Source organism: Microtus pennsylvanicus, chromosome 10, assembly GCF_037038515.1.
Source record: "Microtus pennsylvanicus isolate mMicPen1 chromosome 10, mMicPen1.hap1, whole genome shotgun sequence".
Taxonomy (NCBI): domain Eukaryota; kingdom Metazoa; phylum Chordata; class Mammalia; order Rodentia; family Cricetidae; genus Microtus; species Microtus pennsylvanicus.
Genome location: NC_134588.1, coordinates 107,573,728 through 107,588,177, shown reverse-complemented (window position 1 = coordinate 107,588,177; position 14,450 = coordinate 107,573,728). Strand labels below are relative to the sequence as shown.

General features: G+C 43.3%; 1 protein-coding gene across 2 annotated transcripts in view; it reads left to right on the top strand.

The window, feature by feature from the left end:
* The first annotated feature begins 415 nt into the window (after positions 1-415).
* The window catches only part of Kcnk2 (potassium two pore domain channel subfamily K member 2), a 186,363-nt gene continuing 172,328 nt past the window's right edge, over positions 416-14,450 (top strand). Inside the window, exon 1 of one of the 2 annotated variants that reach the window (XM_075989437.1) lies at positions 416-817. In XM_075989437.1, the coding sequence (XP_075845552.1) occupies positions 784-817 (34 nt within the window). In that variant the 5' untranslated portion in view covers positions 416-783. The remainder of the gene's footprint in view (positions 818-14,450) is intronic. The other variant, XM_075989443.1, reaches the window with a different exon arrangement.

The following is a 14,450-nucleotide window of genomic DNA, read 5'->3' as shown; positions in this document are numbered from 1 at the left end:
CCAACCCACTGAAAACAAACCAGGCTATAAAACTGATGATATTCCTAACGTTAAAAAAAAAAGATAATCGATGCAATTTAGATAAGGTAAAAAAAAAATAAAGAAGTAAAAGCCTCTATGGAGCCCGGCCAGCGATTCATCTGTTTGTATTAATAGGTTCCAGTCATAGTACACCAGGCACAGGACGTCTGTTTGCCACTGCACTTAGCAAGCACATGAGCGTAAAAATAAACTTTGACAATGTAGATCTCTTTGTCCTTTCAGGAATGGAAAGCATTATGGACTTCAAAGTGTGCGAAGCCCGAATTGAAAATATAGTTTGTGCTTGTGTTTCTGCGGCTATGGGGTGGGACTTGGGGCCGCACAAGGCACATGGATGATTTGTGGGTAAATAGTAGAACAGACACAAGCTAGCGAGAACAAACGATCCCAGCAACTTTGATAAGCCCATTCATAAGGAGAGAGCGTCTGTCTTTTAGGTTCCCTGGAACAACTGGGATATGATTCCTCATTTAATCAGGGTTTTCTTCCTGAACTAAACTGCAAAAACAGAGGACCCGAGGAGCACACTTCACTTGCACAGAGCAGCGCTTGTTCAATTTGAGTGTTTTTGGACAGGAAATCGATCTACAGGGTGACATTCACACACACAAAAGAAACAGTATGGGACGATGGCTCGTTAGTTCAAGTGACTCTGTTTTGGACATTACGGACCAGAATCCTTGGAGGAAGAACGGCGTTAAAGATCAAAAGCATGATAACTCCTGATGAAAACATCCCCAAATGATGAACCCACGCGTGAAAAGGAACTTCTACCGTAAGTATCTTTGCTGTGATCGAGCGTCTTGTTTGCCGAGCAGACCTCTGAGCAAGGGTGGGATGCAGGGTCTTCATCTGCAGACTGGTCTATAATTAAACTCTCTGGGTGCCTCCAGCAGAAGGCTCCTTGCTGACATGCCTTCCCTGATCCTGCAAGGCTGGAAGAAGCTGCAGGTTCTAGAGTTCCTTGGATGGCAGGCACACCATGCTTTACTGTGACGTGTGTGATTCTGGCAATGCAGAATCCACCAGCGTCTGTCAGTAAGTTACACTAAATTTGTGTGCAGATAGTTTTAAATTCTGTTACTTTGGTTTCACGTGGCTCATCCTGTAATCAAAACATGAATGTCTAGGGATTCATGCAATGCTATCAGGATTTAGAGAGACTCTGAACTATTTCCTGGGTGAATTTTATTTATCTATCTTATCTTCCTGCTGGAAAAGATGTGTAGAATCTGTGAATGGGCAAGGAGAAGGTGTCCCTGCACAGAATAGACTTCTTTGGAACTGACACCTTTACTGTTTCCAAAGTTTATGTCTATAGTGTTCAATAAGTCACCTGGAGACTAAGATGTCTCGTGTCTAAGTGTGTTGACATGCTCTTACAAATGCGAACCAAGCTACGAAAGCCTAACTGCTGCTGTACAGATATTGACTCCGGCAAGTTCCATGCTTAGAGTCTATTCCATACTAGGTTTAGACTTAGTCGATAGTTTTGAATGTTGCATAAAGTCTGCTGCTGAGTTCATCAGAAGATAAACCTCAGTTCACTCTGTAAATTAATTCATGAGTGTGATTGAGTTGTATGTACCAAAGAATTATTTGATAATGGAATTATATTACATTGCCTTTTCCAGTAAGGGGTTTCTTTAAAAGTCAAATTTTAAATTCCCTTCCACTTTGGTTACTCTTCTTATGACTTATTGTTTCTTTGGAAGGGTACCACCCGGGAACAGCTAGCCTGTAGCATAGCTGAGCCTAACTTGTTTCCAGTCAGTATATAAGCTCCTGATGTCAGGCTGTATGCTGGAACGCTGGATAAGTTAGCCTGTTAGGACCTCCCTTTGTGGCAGGTGAACAGACAGGCTGAGATGCTGGCCATGTCCTCCATTGGACTGATGGTCTTGTAGGTGTGAGCCGTGAATGGATGAAAGGGTCCTTGGAGTCCAGAGTGACAAGAAAAGCCATCTAGCACAGGAGAGCCGCAAACTCATCCGTGACACTGCCCAGCAGCACCATTCTGGCAATCGGGTTTCCGCTTTGGCATACTTGGTGGAGATGTGTGTTAAGGTGAACCTGCCCTTCTCTACCACAAGTAGGGAAGACGAAAGCTGTGCATGTTAGATGTGGTGGTGGGATTTTTGGGGTAGGAACTGGTAAACCATTGTAACTAAGCAACAATGATCAGTAAGGTAAGATACTCTGGGATAATTACATGTAGCTTCAGGGTGAGCTTGAATCATAGCATGTATAGCATCATCTATAAAAATGGCTAAGCTTAAATTATCCCATTGGCAACTTTCACAGGTACCATTACTGGTAGAAATTCTAACTAGAAATTCGGACTAGACTGTCCCTAGCAGTAGCTCGGCAGCTCTTTTAGGGGTCAGTACTTTTTCAGGCTGGAATCATCTGGAATTGTTATCCATACTTCTGGGATCTCAATCAAGAAATGATGCAACAGTTGGGAGTTCACACACTGGTCCCCGCCTGTGAGGAGAAGAAGAGCCTTAGGCCGAACAGGAAAGGAAAGCGAGAGAGGGGGTGGTGCGGTGACTGTGGGTCTGGAGGATTCCACATGGGAGTCAGGAACACGAGTTCAAAGGCAGGCTCGGCAGTTCAGGGAGAGCCAATCTCATCCACACAATACACAACAGCAATAGAGCTGGGAATGTCTTCCACTGGAGGAAGTAGGTATAACCCTGCAGCAGCTCAGTGGCAGGAGGGGCTTATGGGTAGCAGATGAGAGCCTGGTGTTCCTGCAGCATGCTTTGATTTTTCTAGTCAGCAACAGGGCACCAGAGAAGCCATAGGCAGGGTTGCGCCGTGTCTGTTGGATGGGGAAGGAGGAGTGTCAGCCGCTGTGGGCGGCAGGGGCTCAGGCATTTTGAGTCAGACAGCTATGTGTTAGAATTCCAGACCTAACATTTTTAAATTTTTGGAAAAGTTGCCTAAATGCCATTTCTAGCTTCTTCTATATAAAACAGGATAATATCCCTTCTTATCCTTGTAAAGGTTGAATTAGATTGTTATGTTGGTTGTCTGACACAAAGTAAGTGTGTGATAGGATGGTTGAATTATATGAGCTTCAGGGACCTTTAACTCTTGAGTTCTGATAACCTGACATTTGGGGTTATTTATCCTCCCCCCCTCCAATGTTTTGGTTGAACTAAACACAAGCCATTGGTGCAAGCTGACGAAAAAAATCTGTTCTCTGAGTACTGCTCAGCTAAGACACACACACACAAAATGTTAAGCAAACCTTAAAGAATATAAAAGAATGAGCATCAGGCAGTGTGATGGTTCGAGCCTGTCATTCTTGCTTTTGAGAGATGGAGGTAGGGAACTCATCTTCAGTTCCTAAACATCCCAGACCACAGAGTGATATCTTGCCTCAAAAAACAAGCAAAACAATACAGAATGAATAAGTCCATTGGGTTGTGTGAGTTAAAAACAACAAATGAAGGGTTTTCAGTTGCTTTCCAGGCAAGGGTCAAACCTGTTTGCTTGTGGTCCTTGATGCTCTTAAACCATGCACTCAGCTAACTGTTGTTATTAATTTCCCATTCAATGTTTGCATATAGCCTGTCTATTCATCTTAGAAAACCTGCTGTAGCCGGGTGGTGGTGGCACGCCTTTAATCCCAGCACTCAGGGAGGCAGAGGCAGGTGGATCTCTGTGAGCTTGAGGACAGCCTGGTCTACAGAGTGAGTTTCAGGACAGCCACAGCTACACAGAGAAACTCTGTATTGGAAAAAAGAAAGAAAAAAAAAGAAAGAAAGAAAGAAGGAAGGAAGGAAGGAAGGAAGGGAGAGAGAGAGAGAGAGAGAGAGAGAGAGAGAGAGAGAGAGAGAGAGAGAAAGAAAACAAGCCCGTTGTAGCTGGTGGTATAGACAGCTGCAGCAGAAATGACCTTCTGTAAACTCAAGGACTAAAAATGTCTCCCATGGCATCTTTCCACAGGGCTTGCAAAAAGCAAAAAGAATTCTGTGGGTAACGCATTTTGATGATTTAATTTATCGTGTCTACTGTTCCAAGCACACGTGCAAAGCACTTGGGCAGAACCAGGGTTCTTGCACACTGTTGCTTAGGCTCCCACATCCCGGATAGGAAATAATCCAGTGGTTAGAAATTTCAATTGGCAAAAATCACTGGCATTAAAAAAAATGATCTCACATCTGTGCAGTATCATTTTTTTCCCCACAAATCTCCACACTCATGAGCTTGTTTTTTTCGTATCCCTGTGGTGGCAGGGGAGGCTTCACTTCACCTTTTGCATGGGTATACAAACACTGACGTGAATCAAACTTGCTGAGGCGGATGGCTGGGTAGGAAGCAGTGAAACGCAGCGCACTGTGGGTTTCATTGAATGCTTTGTGATCGTCTCTGGGTTTTACCCAGAAGCATTTGATTTATCTCCTGCTCTCACACGCCAATAGCAGTCTTACTCTTGATTGCTGACTAACACTAACTTTGTGTAACACCGTCCGCAGAGGACACACCCCTTTATGCATGAACACAGTACGGTGGAAGTGGCTTCAGCTCAAGGGAACTGTGCAGAAATTGTCGAAATGTCTAAGTTCTTGGCCCTCTTTACATGAGAAGGCGGAGAGTGTCCTGTAGAACTTTATTAATAGGTCTTACTAATAAAAACCAGGAGTCAGATATTGGGGAAAATGCTGAGAGAGCAGAGAGACAAAGGAGCAAAACCACAACTGCCTTACCTCTCCACTTCCGGGTCACAAAGAGACTGAGTTCCTGTTTCCTCCCACCTTATCACTTCCTGTCTGTGTGTACAGACCTCCTCCAGACCTCTATGGTTGGCTATCGGCTAGCTTCCCCCTCTGATCTCCAGGCAAGCTTTATTTGTACAAACATGATAGCACTACAGGTGGGGCGGTGGTGGCGCACGCCTTTAATCCCAGCACTCGGGAGGCAGAGGCAGGGCAGATCTCTGTGAGTTCGAGGCCAGCCTGGTCTACAAGAGCTAGTTCTAGGACAGGAACCAAAAAGCTACGGAGAAACCCTGTCTCAAAAAAAAAAAAAAAAAAAGGTAGCGCTACAGCCCATTTTTTTTTTTCATTTCTTGTTTTATAATTCCTGCTGTGGTTGCTGTCCTCCGAGCGAAACAGCTGCTGTCATTAGTGACTGCTCACAAGAACCATGAATATCAGGTTTCCTATGAGACAATAGGGAGTGTCACTGGACCCTCACTTGAGATTCCATTTCTCCTCCCAGCCATTTGTATGCAGTCCTTCCCATTACAGGTGAGTTCACGGGAGGCACTGGAATCTCTATTAGGCTGGGGAAGGTTGAGGCCTCATCGATACAGCTATGGGCAAGCCATCATCCATGTTAGGTGAAGGCTTTCCATCCAGTGCAGCTGCTTCGGGGTCATCCATGCTCCTTTAGGCAACCCCTCTTCTGTGATCTATAAATCAGTTAATGATTGGTTCCTGAGGTCAGACTTGGGTAGTGTTGTATTGCCATTTGCTGTCTGTACAGAGAAGAGGGTAGACATTCCGTGCTACTCACCAGGGAAGGAATTCTTGCAATGAGGCCCTGGATGTGTTCTCGGCTGTGTTTCTCGAGGGTGCTAGGACATGGAGTGGGACAACTATGGAGCAAGCACACTTCTGTGACTCTCTTAAAGTGGGCAGTGACAACAACAGCTGGCGCTCTGCCCCACCGCGCCTCAGAGGCCCATCAGCTGTCTCTGACAGGCATAGATTTGGAGGCTCATAGCATAGACTTTCTGATAATTACAGCCTAGCAACTGCTTGTCTTCCTTGCATAGGCTGAGGGAACTGTAGTTTATAGGCACAAGGGAAAAATAGAAAACGGTAAGACCTTGGGACTGAATATCTCATGCAGGCTAACAGCTGGTGATTATGAAAAGTCACGTGTTGATTTTGTGTCAGTCACACTGTCTATGCCACAGGCATGTGTGTATGTGTGTATATATGTATATGTATGTGTATATCTGTGTATGTGTGTATGTATCTGTGTGTATGTATGTGTGTGTTGACTGAAGTTTCTGTCCCATCTGATCCTGCAGTCTTTCTGTCCCAAAGAAATCACACAGAGGTCTACATTACTTATAAACTGATTGGCCCATTAGCTCAGGCTTCTTATTAACTCTTATAATTTACATTGGCCCATAATACTTGTCTGTGTTAGCCACGTGGCTTGGTACCTTTTCCGGCAAGGCAGTCACACCTTGCTTGCTCTGTGTCTGGCTTTCTCTCTGTGTGTATGATGCCTGTGGTCTGAAACTTTCCTCTTTTCAGAATTCTCGCTGCCCCACCGTTACCTCCTGCCTTGTTGCTCTGCATATACTTCCTGCCTGGCTACTGACCAATCAGTGTTTATTTAAAATACAAGTGACAGGGTACAGACCATTGTCCCACAGCATGTGTGTGTATGTGTATACGTGTATATGTGTCTGTGTATGCATGTATGTGTGTGTATATGTGTGTGTATGTATGTGTTTGTGTGTATGCATGTGTGTATATGTGTGCATTACTCAGCCACTGAAAAACACCACTCATGTCAGAATAGCTAGGGGATAAAATACCCCTGCCTCCCAAAACAAGCAATGACAAGGACATGACTCATTGTCTTGTATACTCATTTGTCTAAAAATCTTTTTTTCTGGAAATGCCTATTTAAATATTTACCTATTCAAAAAATACCTGGACATCTGTCAAGTCTTTGTTGGTGGTTTTGAAAGTGCTTATAATGTTAAGAATGTAAATAACCCCTCTAGATCAATGATGCACAGATAGTTGTTATTGGTTGCCCTATGCTCTTAACCATCTATCATAGAAAAATTATCATTTTGGTGAAGTACAGTTGATATTATTTTATCTCTTTGTGGGTCATGTCATTAGTGTATTATTCAAATTGTTTTCCCAATGCAAAGTTATAAAAGTTTTTATTGGTGTTCATAGAATACTTGTAATTGTAGACTGAAGATTCTGTCCTGCCTGGCCTGGTCCCATAGCCATTCAGTCCCAAAGAAACAACACAGAGGCTTATTTTAATTATAAACTGTTTGGCCTATTAGCTCAGGCTTATTATTAACTATCTCTTACAACTTGAATTAACCCATAATTCTTGTCTATGTTTAGCACGAGTGAGGCGGTCTATAGGAAATGAGAGGCTGTGGTTGAGAGCTGTTTCCTCCTGTTTTAGAATCCTCTCTAGTTCCGGGAATAAAGGTGTGCACCACCATGATTAAAGCATGCACTGCCTGGTTTCTCTGCCTAAGTAGTGTGGCTCTGCAAGGCTGATCAGTGGGCCTGTCTTACTCTCAGCTCTTCGGGAAAGCTTTATTTATTATAACACAATTGAAATACCACTACATGTAATTTAAATTTTATATTTTACATTTAGGTCCATGAACTACTTTGAGCTATTTTTTTCAGTACAGATAAACTATTGATAAAAATTTATGCTCTCTCTCTCTCTCTCTCTCTCTCTCTCTCTCTCCCTCCCTCCCTCCCTCCCTCTCTCTCTCTCTCACACACACACACACACATACACACACACACATTCATCCACAGAATTTCCTTTGCAGTAAACATTCACTTGCCATCCTTTTGAGAGTTATTCCTAGGCTACTGTGTCCTATTATCTCTGTGCATAATTCCTATAATACCATATTCTCTTGCCTAATTAAGCTTTAGAGTTAGTTATGGGGTCATATATTGTGAGTCCTCTATTCTTTTCAAAACTAGTTTCCAAGTTATTTGTCATTCCAAATAAGTCTTACGGCATATTTCCTCTTTATGTATGTGTTTACATGTGTGTAGTGCATGCGTGTGCACGCATGTTTTGCATATATATGAGTGGACACCATTGCTGATGTTGGGAGTCATCCTCTGTTGCCCTTCTGCCTCATGCACTGAGGCAGCATCTCTCAATCAAACCCAGAACTTGCTGATATGGCTAGTCTTGCTAGCCAACTTGCTCTGGGGATTCCAACTCCATCATAGGAGGCTGGGGTTACAGGCAGCTGCTAGGCCCTCCTGGTGTTGAGTGGCTTTGGGATCTGAACTCTCATTCTCTCTCATGCTTGTGTTGTAAATCCTTTGACCACTGAGCTGTCGCCACAGCCGTTCCACATGTAAGTTTCCAAATCGACTTATGTTATTTACACATACCCCATGGGGTGTAAGAGTTAGTTGACTCACATGAGTCTAGGGAGAAATGACATCTTAACAATGTCAAGCCTTCCCCTTCGCACGGTTCGCTCTTCTGTCATCGGCATTTTATGGTTCCCTCCTACAAATTCTGCACATTTAACTTGTTAGATTCACACCCGAACATGCGGCCTTTCAGAGCTATTGTAAATGGCTTCCTAAAGCTTCCACCTGCGATGACCATTGCTAACACGCAAATGTGCTGGCTTGATCTTTATACACTGGTTGGCATGGCTCTAATGACCTTCTCTATTTCTTAATTCCTGGGAGCTTCTTTTGGGAACCGATTTTGGTTATTTTTAGTATAGAACATGTCACTTCACAGTGACATTTCTGTCTCTTCTTTCCCAGGGTGCAGCTGCCATGTTTTCACTTACCCTGTGGTACTGGTGAGAGATTTCAGGATCATGTGGAATAGGAACCTGGTGAATAAACAGCCTCACTTAGCAAGAATAGAGCTCTAGTCTTCCTGTTAATCACGATGCTAGTCAGAGATTTGTGTAAACATCCTCTAACAGATTAAAAGATCCTGGTCAAGTCCTGAGTTTGCTAAGAGATTTATTATAGATATTATTATTTATTATAGCTTATTTTTCTCCAGTACCATATGTCTACATGATACATTTTGTATCCTATATTTTGTTAATCTGGTCAGGTATATCAATTGAACTTTGAATCTTTAACTAGTCTGTGTTTAGTATTAACTCCAGATGGCATATTTATATTTTATATGTTGATGGAAAAAAATGAGCTTAGGGTTTTTGTTTTGTTTTGTTTTTTTACGTATGTAGGCATGGGGGATATTGGCATGAAGTTTTCTTTGCTTATTATTGAATGGTGTGTGGCAATTTCTGGCTCCCAAAATATCTCTCAAATGTACTTATAAGACTCTTAGACTGTACCAATGGTAATTGCATGTTTAATTTAATTAATAGAGGGAAGCCAATCATCAGCAATGGAAAATACTGTCCCATCAAGAGGGTAGTAATCTTGAGAATATATAGCTAATAAAAATAGAATGTATTATTGGTAAAATTCAATGAACTTGCCTCGAATCAATGGATTGTCTAGCATGTTCATTCAAATATGAAGTGAGTTGAGAACCCACATCTAGCCTGAAACACTGCCCATTCTCACCTCCCTGTATATAGAAAATGAAACCCGACTTGAGTTTTCTATAAGTTGATAAGGCCTTGTTCATTTGCCAGTCCCCCTCTACCCTGTACGGGGTAAGAGAGACAGAGACAGAGAAAGACACAGAGAGGACCCTTCTAGGCTGGATGCAAACCTACTCTCTATCCAGTTGGTGCTACAGGCAAAAGTTACCTTGCTTGCATGATGTCAAAGTGTTGATAAGGGGAGGCAGAATAGACTGTTTCCTTGTAGCCACCCACCAGCTTCCACTCTTAGCATCTTTCGGTCCCTTCTTCCACAATGGTCCCTGCGCCTTGGAGTAGCATATGGATTTTTCATTTAGGATTGAGTACTCTGAAAGTCTCTCATTCTCTATACCTTGACCAGTTTCTCTCTGTGTTGATCACCATCGACTACAAATAAAAACTTCTCTGATGATGGTCGATAGACACAGTAATCTCTGGATATAATGAGAAGTCATTGGAATTCAGTTTAATATTATGTCCCTTTAGCAGATTTTAATAGTAGTAATTTCTCCCTTAGAGTCTGTGGACTTTCTAGCCATAGGTTCATGGACCCAGTTCCAGGTATAATTTTTCATCTTGTGGATCAGACTTAAATCCAATGGGAAAGTGATTGGTTACCCCAATGATGTTTGTGCCACAATTGCATAGGAGCCTCTCTTGCCAAGCTGGTTGTTATTGTAGCACACAGGGTTCACAGCTGGTGAGAGTCACAATTATCTTTCCCATCCTGTAGCGTTCACAATATCAGCATGATGAAAGCCAGTCAGAAGGAATGAGGCTTCTGCGCCAGTCCCAGCTTGTTGTCTCCATGTTCTATGACTCAAATATGTGGGGTCTTGAGCAATAAGCTCTTACTGTCAAGTTCTGGAGGGTAACCAAGAGAACTGGTGAGGGTTACAGGTACTCACTGGTTAACAACTGCAGAAAGGGCAGCCCATGCTTGGCACTAGGCTTTATGCTAGCTTGTAATGTCCAGTATGATTATTGTTGTCCCAATACAGAGTAACTCCATTTAAACTCTTTTTGTATATGCATAGATATGTATTTTTAGGAAGTTTCTAAGGTAAAGGGTTTCTATATAAACTTTTGAAATGAATAGTCTAAGAATATCCCTCCCTATGCTCCCTTCTCTACTCTGCCCCGCTATGTGATAACTCTTGTAAGATATTCTGTGTTATGAACTCTGCTAATAATGTTTGGAACCAAATGTTGTGCATAGTTTGTTCAACTTAGAATCCTCACCAGGAATGAAGGGTAAAGTCTGACTGCAAAAGCATTTAGTCTCTTCTCAAATCGCCTGTAAACTGATTGTGCACTGGTGCTAACACTTGTCTTGTGGGGCCATGCACTACCTCAGAAGCCTGTTTCAGAACAAGGGTGCCCATAATATTTCCAGCATCGATGCTTCTGAAGCCCAGAAACTGCACAGCATGATAGTCGAAGAGCCGTCCTCTTTGGGATGTGTGAATTCTGGAAATCTCACTTTCTGCTTCACGCTAAGCTCCTATCACACACTCAGTCCCAAGAGAACTCCAGAGTTCACACACTTCAGCCAGAACATCTGTGGAAGAACTTGGACTTCTGAGACTTGTGACTAACCAATGACTGGCTTCTGTCTTCTTTTCTCTCTAGGGGCTGAGTCTGTGGGTGACTTTATTAGTGGGGGAGGGTCATGTGAAAGGAAAAGAATTACTAGGAATTGAAGGAGGCATAGCTGGATTATGAAATGCCTGACTACAAACATAGCTGTTAATACACAGCTTTGTGCAGTGTTGCAAGGAGGGACTGCTTGTTCATCCCAGCCACCTGGCTAGCTTAGCCCCAAAATAACCACACAGAAACTTTATTAATTAAATCACTGCTTGGCCCATTAGGTCTAGATTCTTATTGGCTAACTCTTATATTAATTTAACCCATTTCTATTAATCTGTATATCGCCACATGGCAGTGGCTTACCTGGTAAAATTCCCAGCATCTTTCTCTGGCAGATCCATGCATCTCCCTTTGACTCTGCCTCCTTTCTCCCAGCATGCCATTTAGTTTTCCCTGCCTACCTAAGTTCTGTCCTATCAACAGGCCCATAGCAGTTTCTTTATTAACCAATGAAAGCAACACATAGACAGAAGGACCTCCTACAGTATAGCCTATGGATTTGGAGACTGAAGGAGAGGTCCCTAAAATGGGAACTTTGGGGTTCAAAGGTGATAATGCTACTGTCAAGCAAAGCTGTAAATCCCTTCTCCAAATCTACCCTTAAGTTTAGCAACTTTCTCTGCGATTTCTCTATCTCCCACTTTGTGATCAGATAGGGCAGAATTTCTCCTTGGAACTCTATGAGCTCTCCAGGCACCAGGCAGCCTGCTATTGAAGACGCCCCCCCCTTTAGACAGAGCAGAACCCACTCTGTTACCCAAACCCAGGAAGCCGAGCGTGCCAGTTCAGTGAATCATCTTTAAAATCTGCCCCCTGGCTATAAATATGTCAAGTTCAGTATTTTTATCATTTGAGTGGAGCTCTGTTGGAGTGGTTAGACAATGGGAAGAAACGAGAGCCTTTGAGTTAAGTGTAAGGCAATCATGGTCAAGGGCTGCTTGCCCCAGTTAGCAAACCTGGCCATGCCACACAGAGACTTGGCATCTTAAGACTGTTGCAACTCACACCCACCAACCAGAGAGAATCCCGACTAAAAAGTTAATTTATTAATTACTTTTACATACCCACCAGTTCTCTCTCCCTCCCCGCACCTCTCTTCTACTCCTCTACCCACTCCTCCTCCATCTCCATTCAGAAAGGGTAAGGCCTCCCATGGGAGTCAACAAAGCACGGCATATCTATCCTTCCCTGGCATCCCACCAAAGGAAACAGGTTCCAAAGGGCCAGATGATGCATCAGTGATGTGGTCCCACTGCTAGGGGCTCTACCAAAGACCAAGCTACACAACTGTTACCCAGATGCAGAGGGCTTATGTCGGTCCCATGACGACTCCCTAGCTGTCCATCCAGAGTACATGAGCTCCCACAAGCTTGGGTCAGTTGTCTCTGTGAATTTACCCCTCCCCCATGGTGATCTTGACCACCTTTGCTCATATAATCCCTTCTCACTCTCAGTTACTGGATGAAGACTTTATGATGACAATTATGGCAGTCACCAATCTGATTGCACGCGAAGCCCGTTCAGGTGTCCTCTCCACTATCGCTAGGACTCTTCACTGAGGTCATCCTGTGAGTTCCTGGGAGTTTCCCTGGCACCAGTTTCTCCCTAACCCCATAATTTCCCCCTCTATCAAGATATCTCTTCCATTGCTCTCCCCCTCTGCCCCCAATTCGACCATCCTTGTTAGTGTTAGGGTTAGGGCTAGGGTTAGGGTGGGATAGAAACACGAGGGATCAAAATGGCAAAGAATATCTTTTAATAAGCAACAAATTCTTAAATTTGGTTTGATGTCTGTTTTCACCAAAGCCAGAAATAATACTAGACTATTGTAAATCTGAAAAAAAATGGTTTATTTGATAACAAAACACTTAGCTTTAGAAGTGAAAAAATGGAAGTGAGATGGCTCAGTACTCACTGATTCTGGCATATTGGTAGCTGCCATCTTGGATACTGCCTCCCTGTTTTCTGCGGTGCTTGGCTTATTTTTCTGTCTCCAACTACTGCACTTGATTGTATGTGATATTCTTGTCACCAGGTCAAGCAATTTTCCTTTTTGTTCCCCTCCTCGGATGGAACATTTATTTGGCTTCTGGAAGATAAGTGTCATGATCACTCTCAGGCAGGTATAGGGACCCAAATAGGACAGGACAAGGTCTCCACCAGGAACAACCCTGCTATGATGCTTAGGACCTCACCGGGTCTGCCAGGCATCACACTGAGTCCTGGCATCCTCTGGACTGGCTGTGTGGTTGATTGAGGACTATGACACTAGAAATAGAAAGGAGGCACTGTGAACATTGGGGCCACTCTGGGGGTGTCTGTGCCTGGCACTCAGCCTTGTAGGAGCCCCATCCACGCATATGGCTGATACGTTCCTCCTCTTGGCATTTCAAGTCTGCACAGGCCCACACAGTCTCCTCAATCACAGCCCTGCTCTCGTGCAGAAAGGCTTGCCCTAGCCCATGTTCCAGAAGCACTGTACTCAAGGATGCCTCACAGTTTCCAAGCTACATGTCACATTCTTCCTCCAACTTGTCAAAACCCCTCCTGAACTGAAAGGCACCTCCTTCATGGAAGACTGTGTGCCTGACATTTCCACTGAGTGAGCATTACTCAAACACCAGAGCCTACCCAAGAGAAGGAAAAGCCACTGTGGTCTGTTTGCATTATTTTTGCATAATTTTCAAATATGTTTCAGGGACACATTAAAACCAAAACACCAGGGGCCAGGATGTGGCCGAGTTGGCAGAGTGCTCACACAGCATGCACAGAGCCCTGGGTTCAAGTTCCAGCGGCTCATAAATTGGCATAGTGATGCATGCCTGTACCGAGCACTTAGGAGGTAGAGGAGGGAGAATCAGAAGTTCAAGGTCATCCTTGACCAGACTGGCCTACATGAAACCCTACCTTGAAACCAAAAATAAATAAATAATTACTAAAAACCAAAAAAAAAAAAAAAAAACAAATGAGTGACATCCAATCACCCATCGTTGTCTTTCCATGTATCCTCACCCTTCAGATAGAACATACAGAGAGAAAGATGCCCACATTTTTCATTTTGCTCAAATATATACATATGCATACATGACTTTTATATACATACTAACATATACATATGCATACACGACTTTTCTTTAAACTGGAACAGAATCAGCATACATTATCCCATTGCAATTTGTGTATTTGGATCAACACAATATCCTGGACACATATTTGCTGAGAGGCAATATGTCTATAGTGGTTATGGGTCAGAATTTCAGGCTTCTCTGTCCTGAATTCAGATCCAAGTCCTGAAGCTGAATGTCTGTAATTTTAGAAAGGATACCTCATCTCTTAGTTTTCTCATTTGCTAAATGAGGATAATATCAGTGTAAGCCTTGTGGTGTGGCTG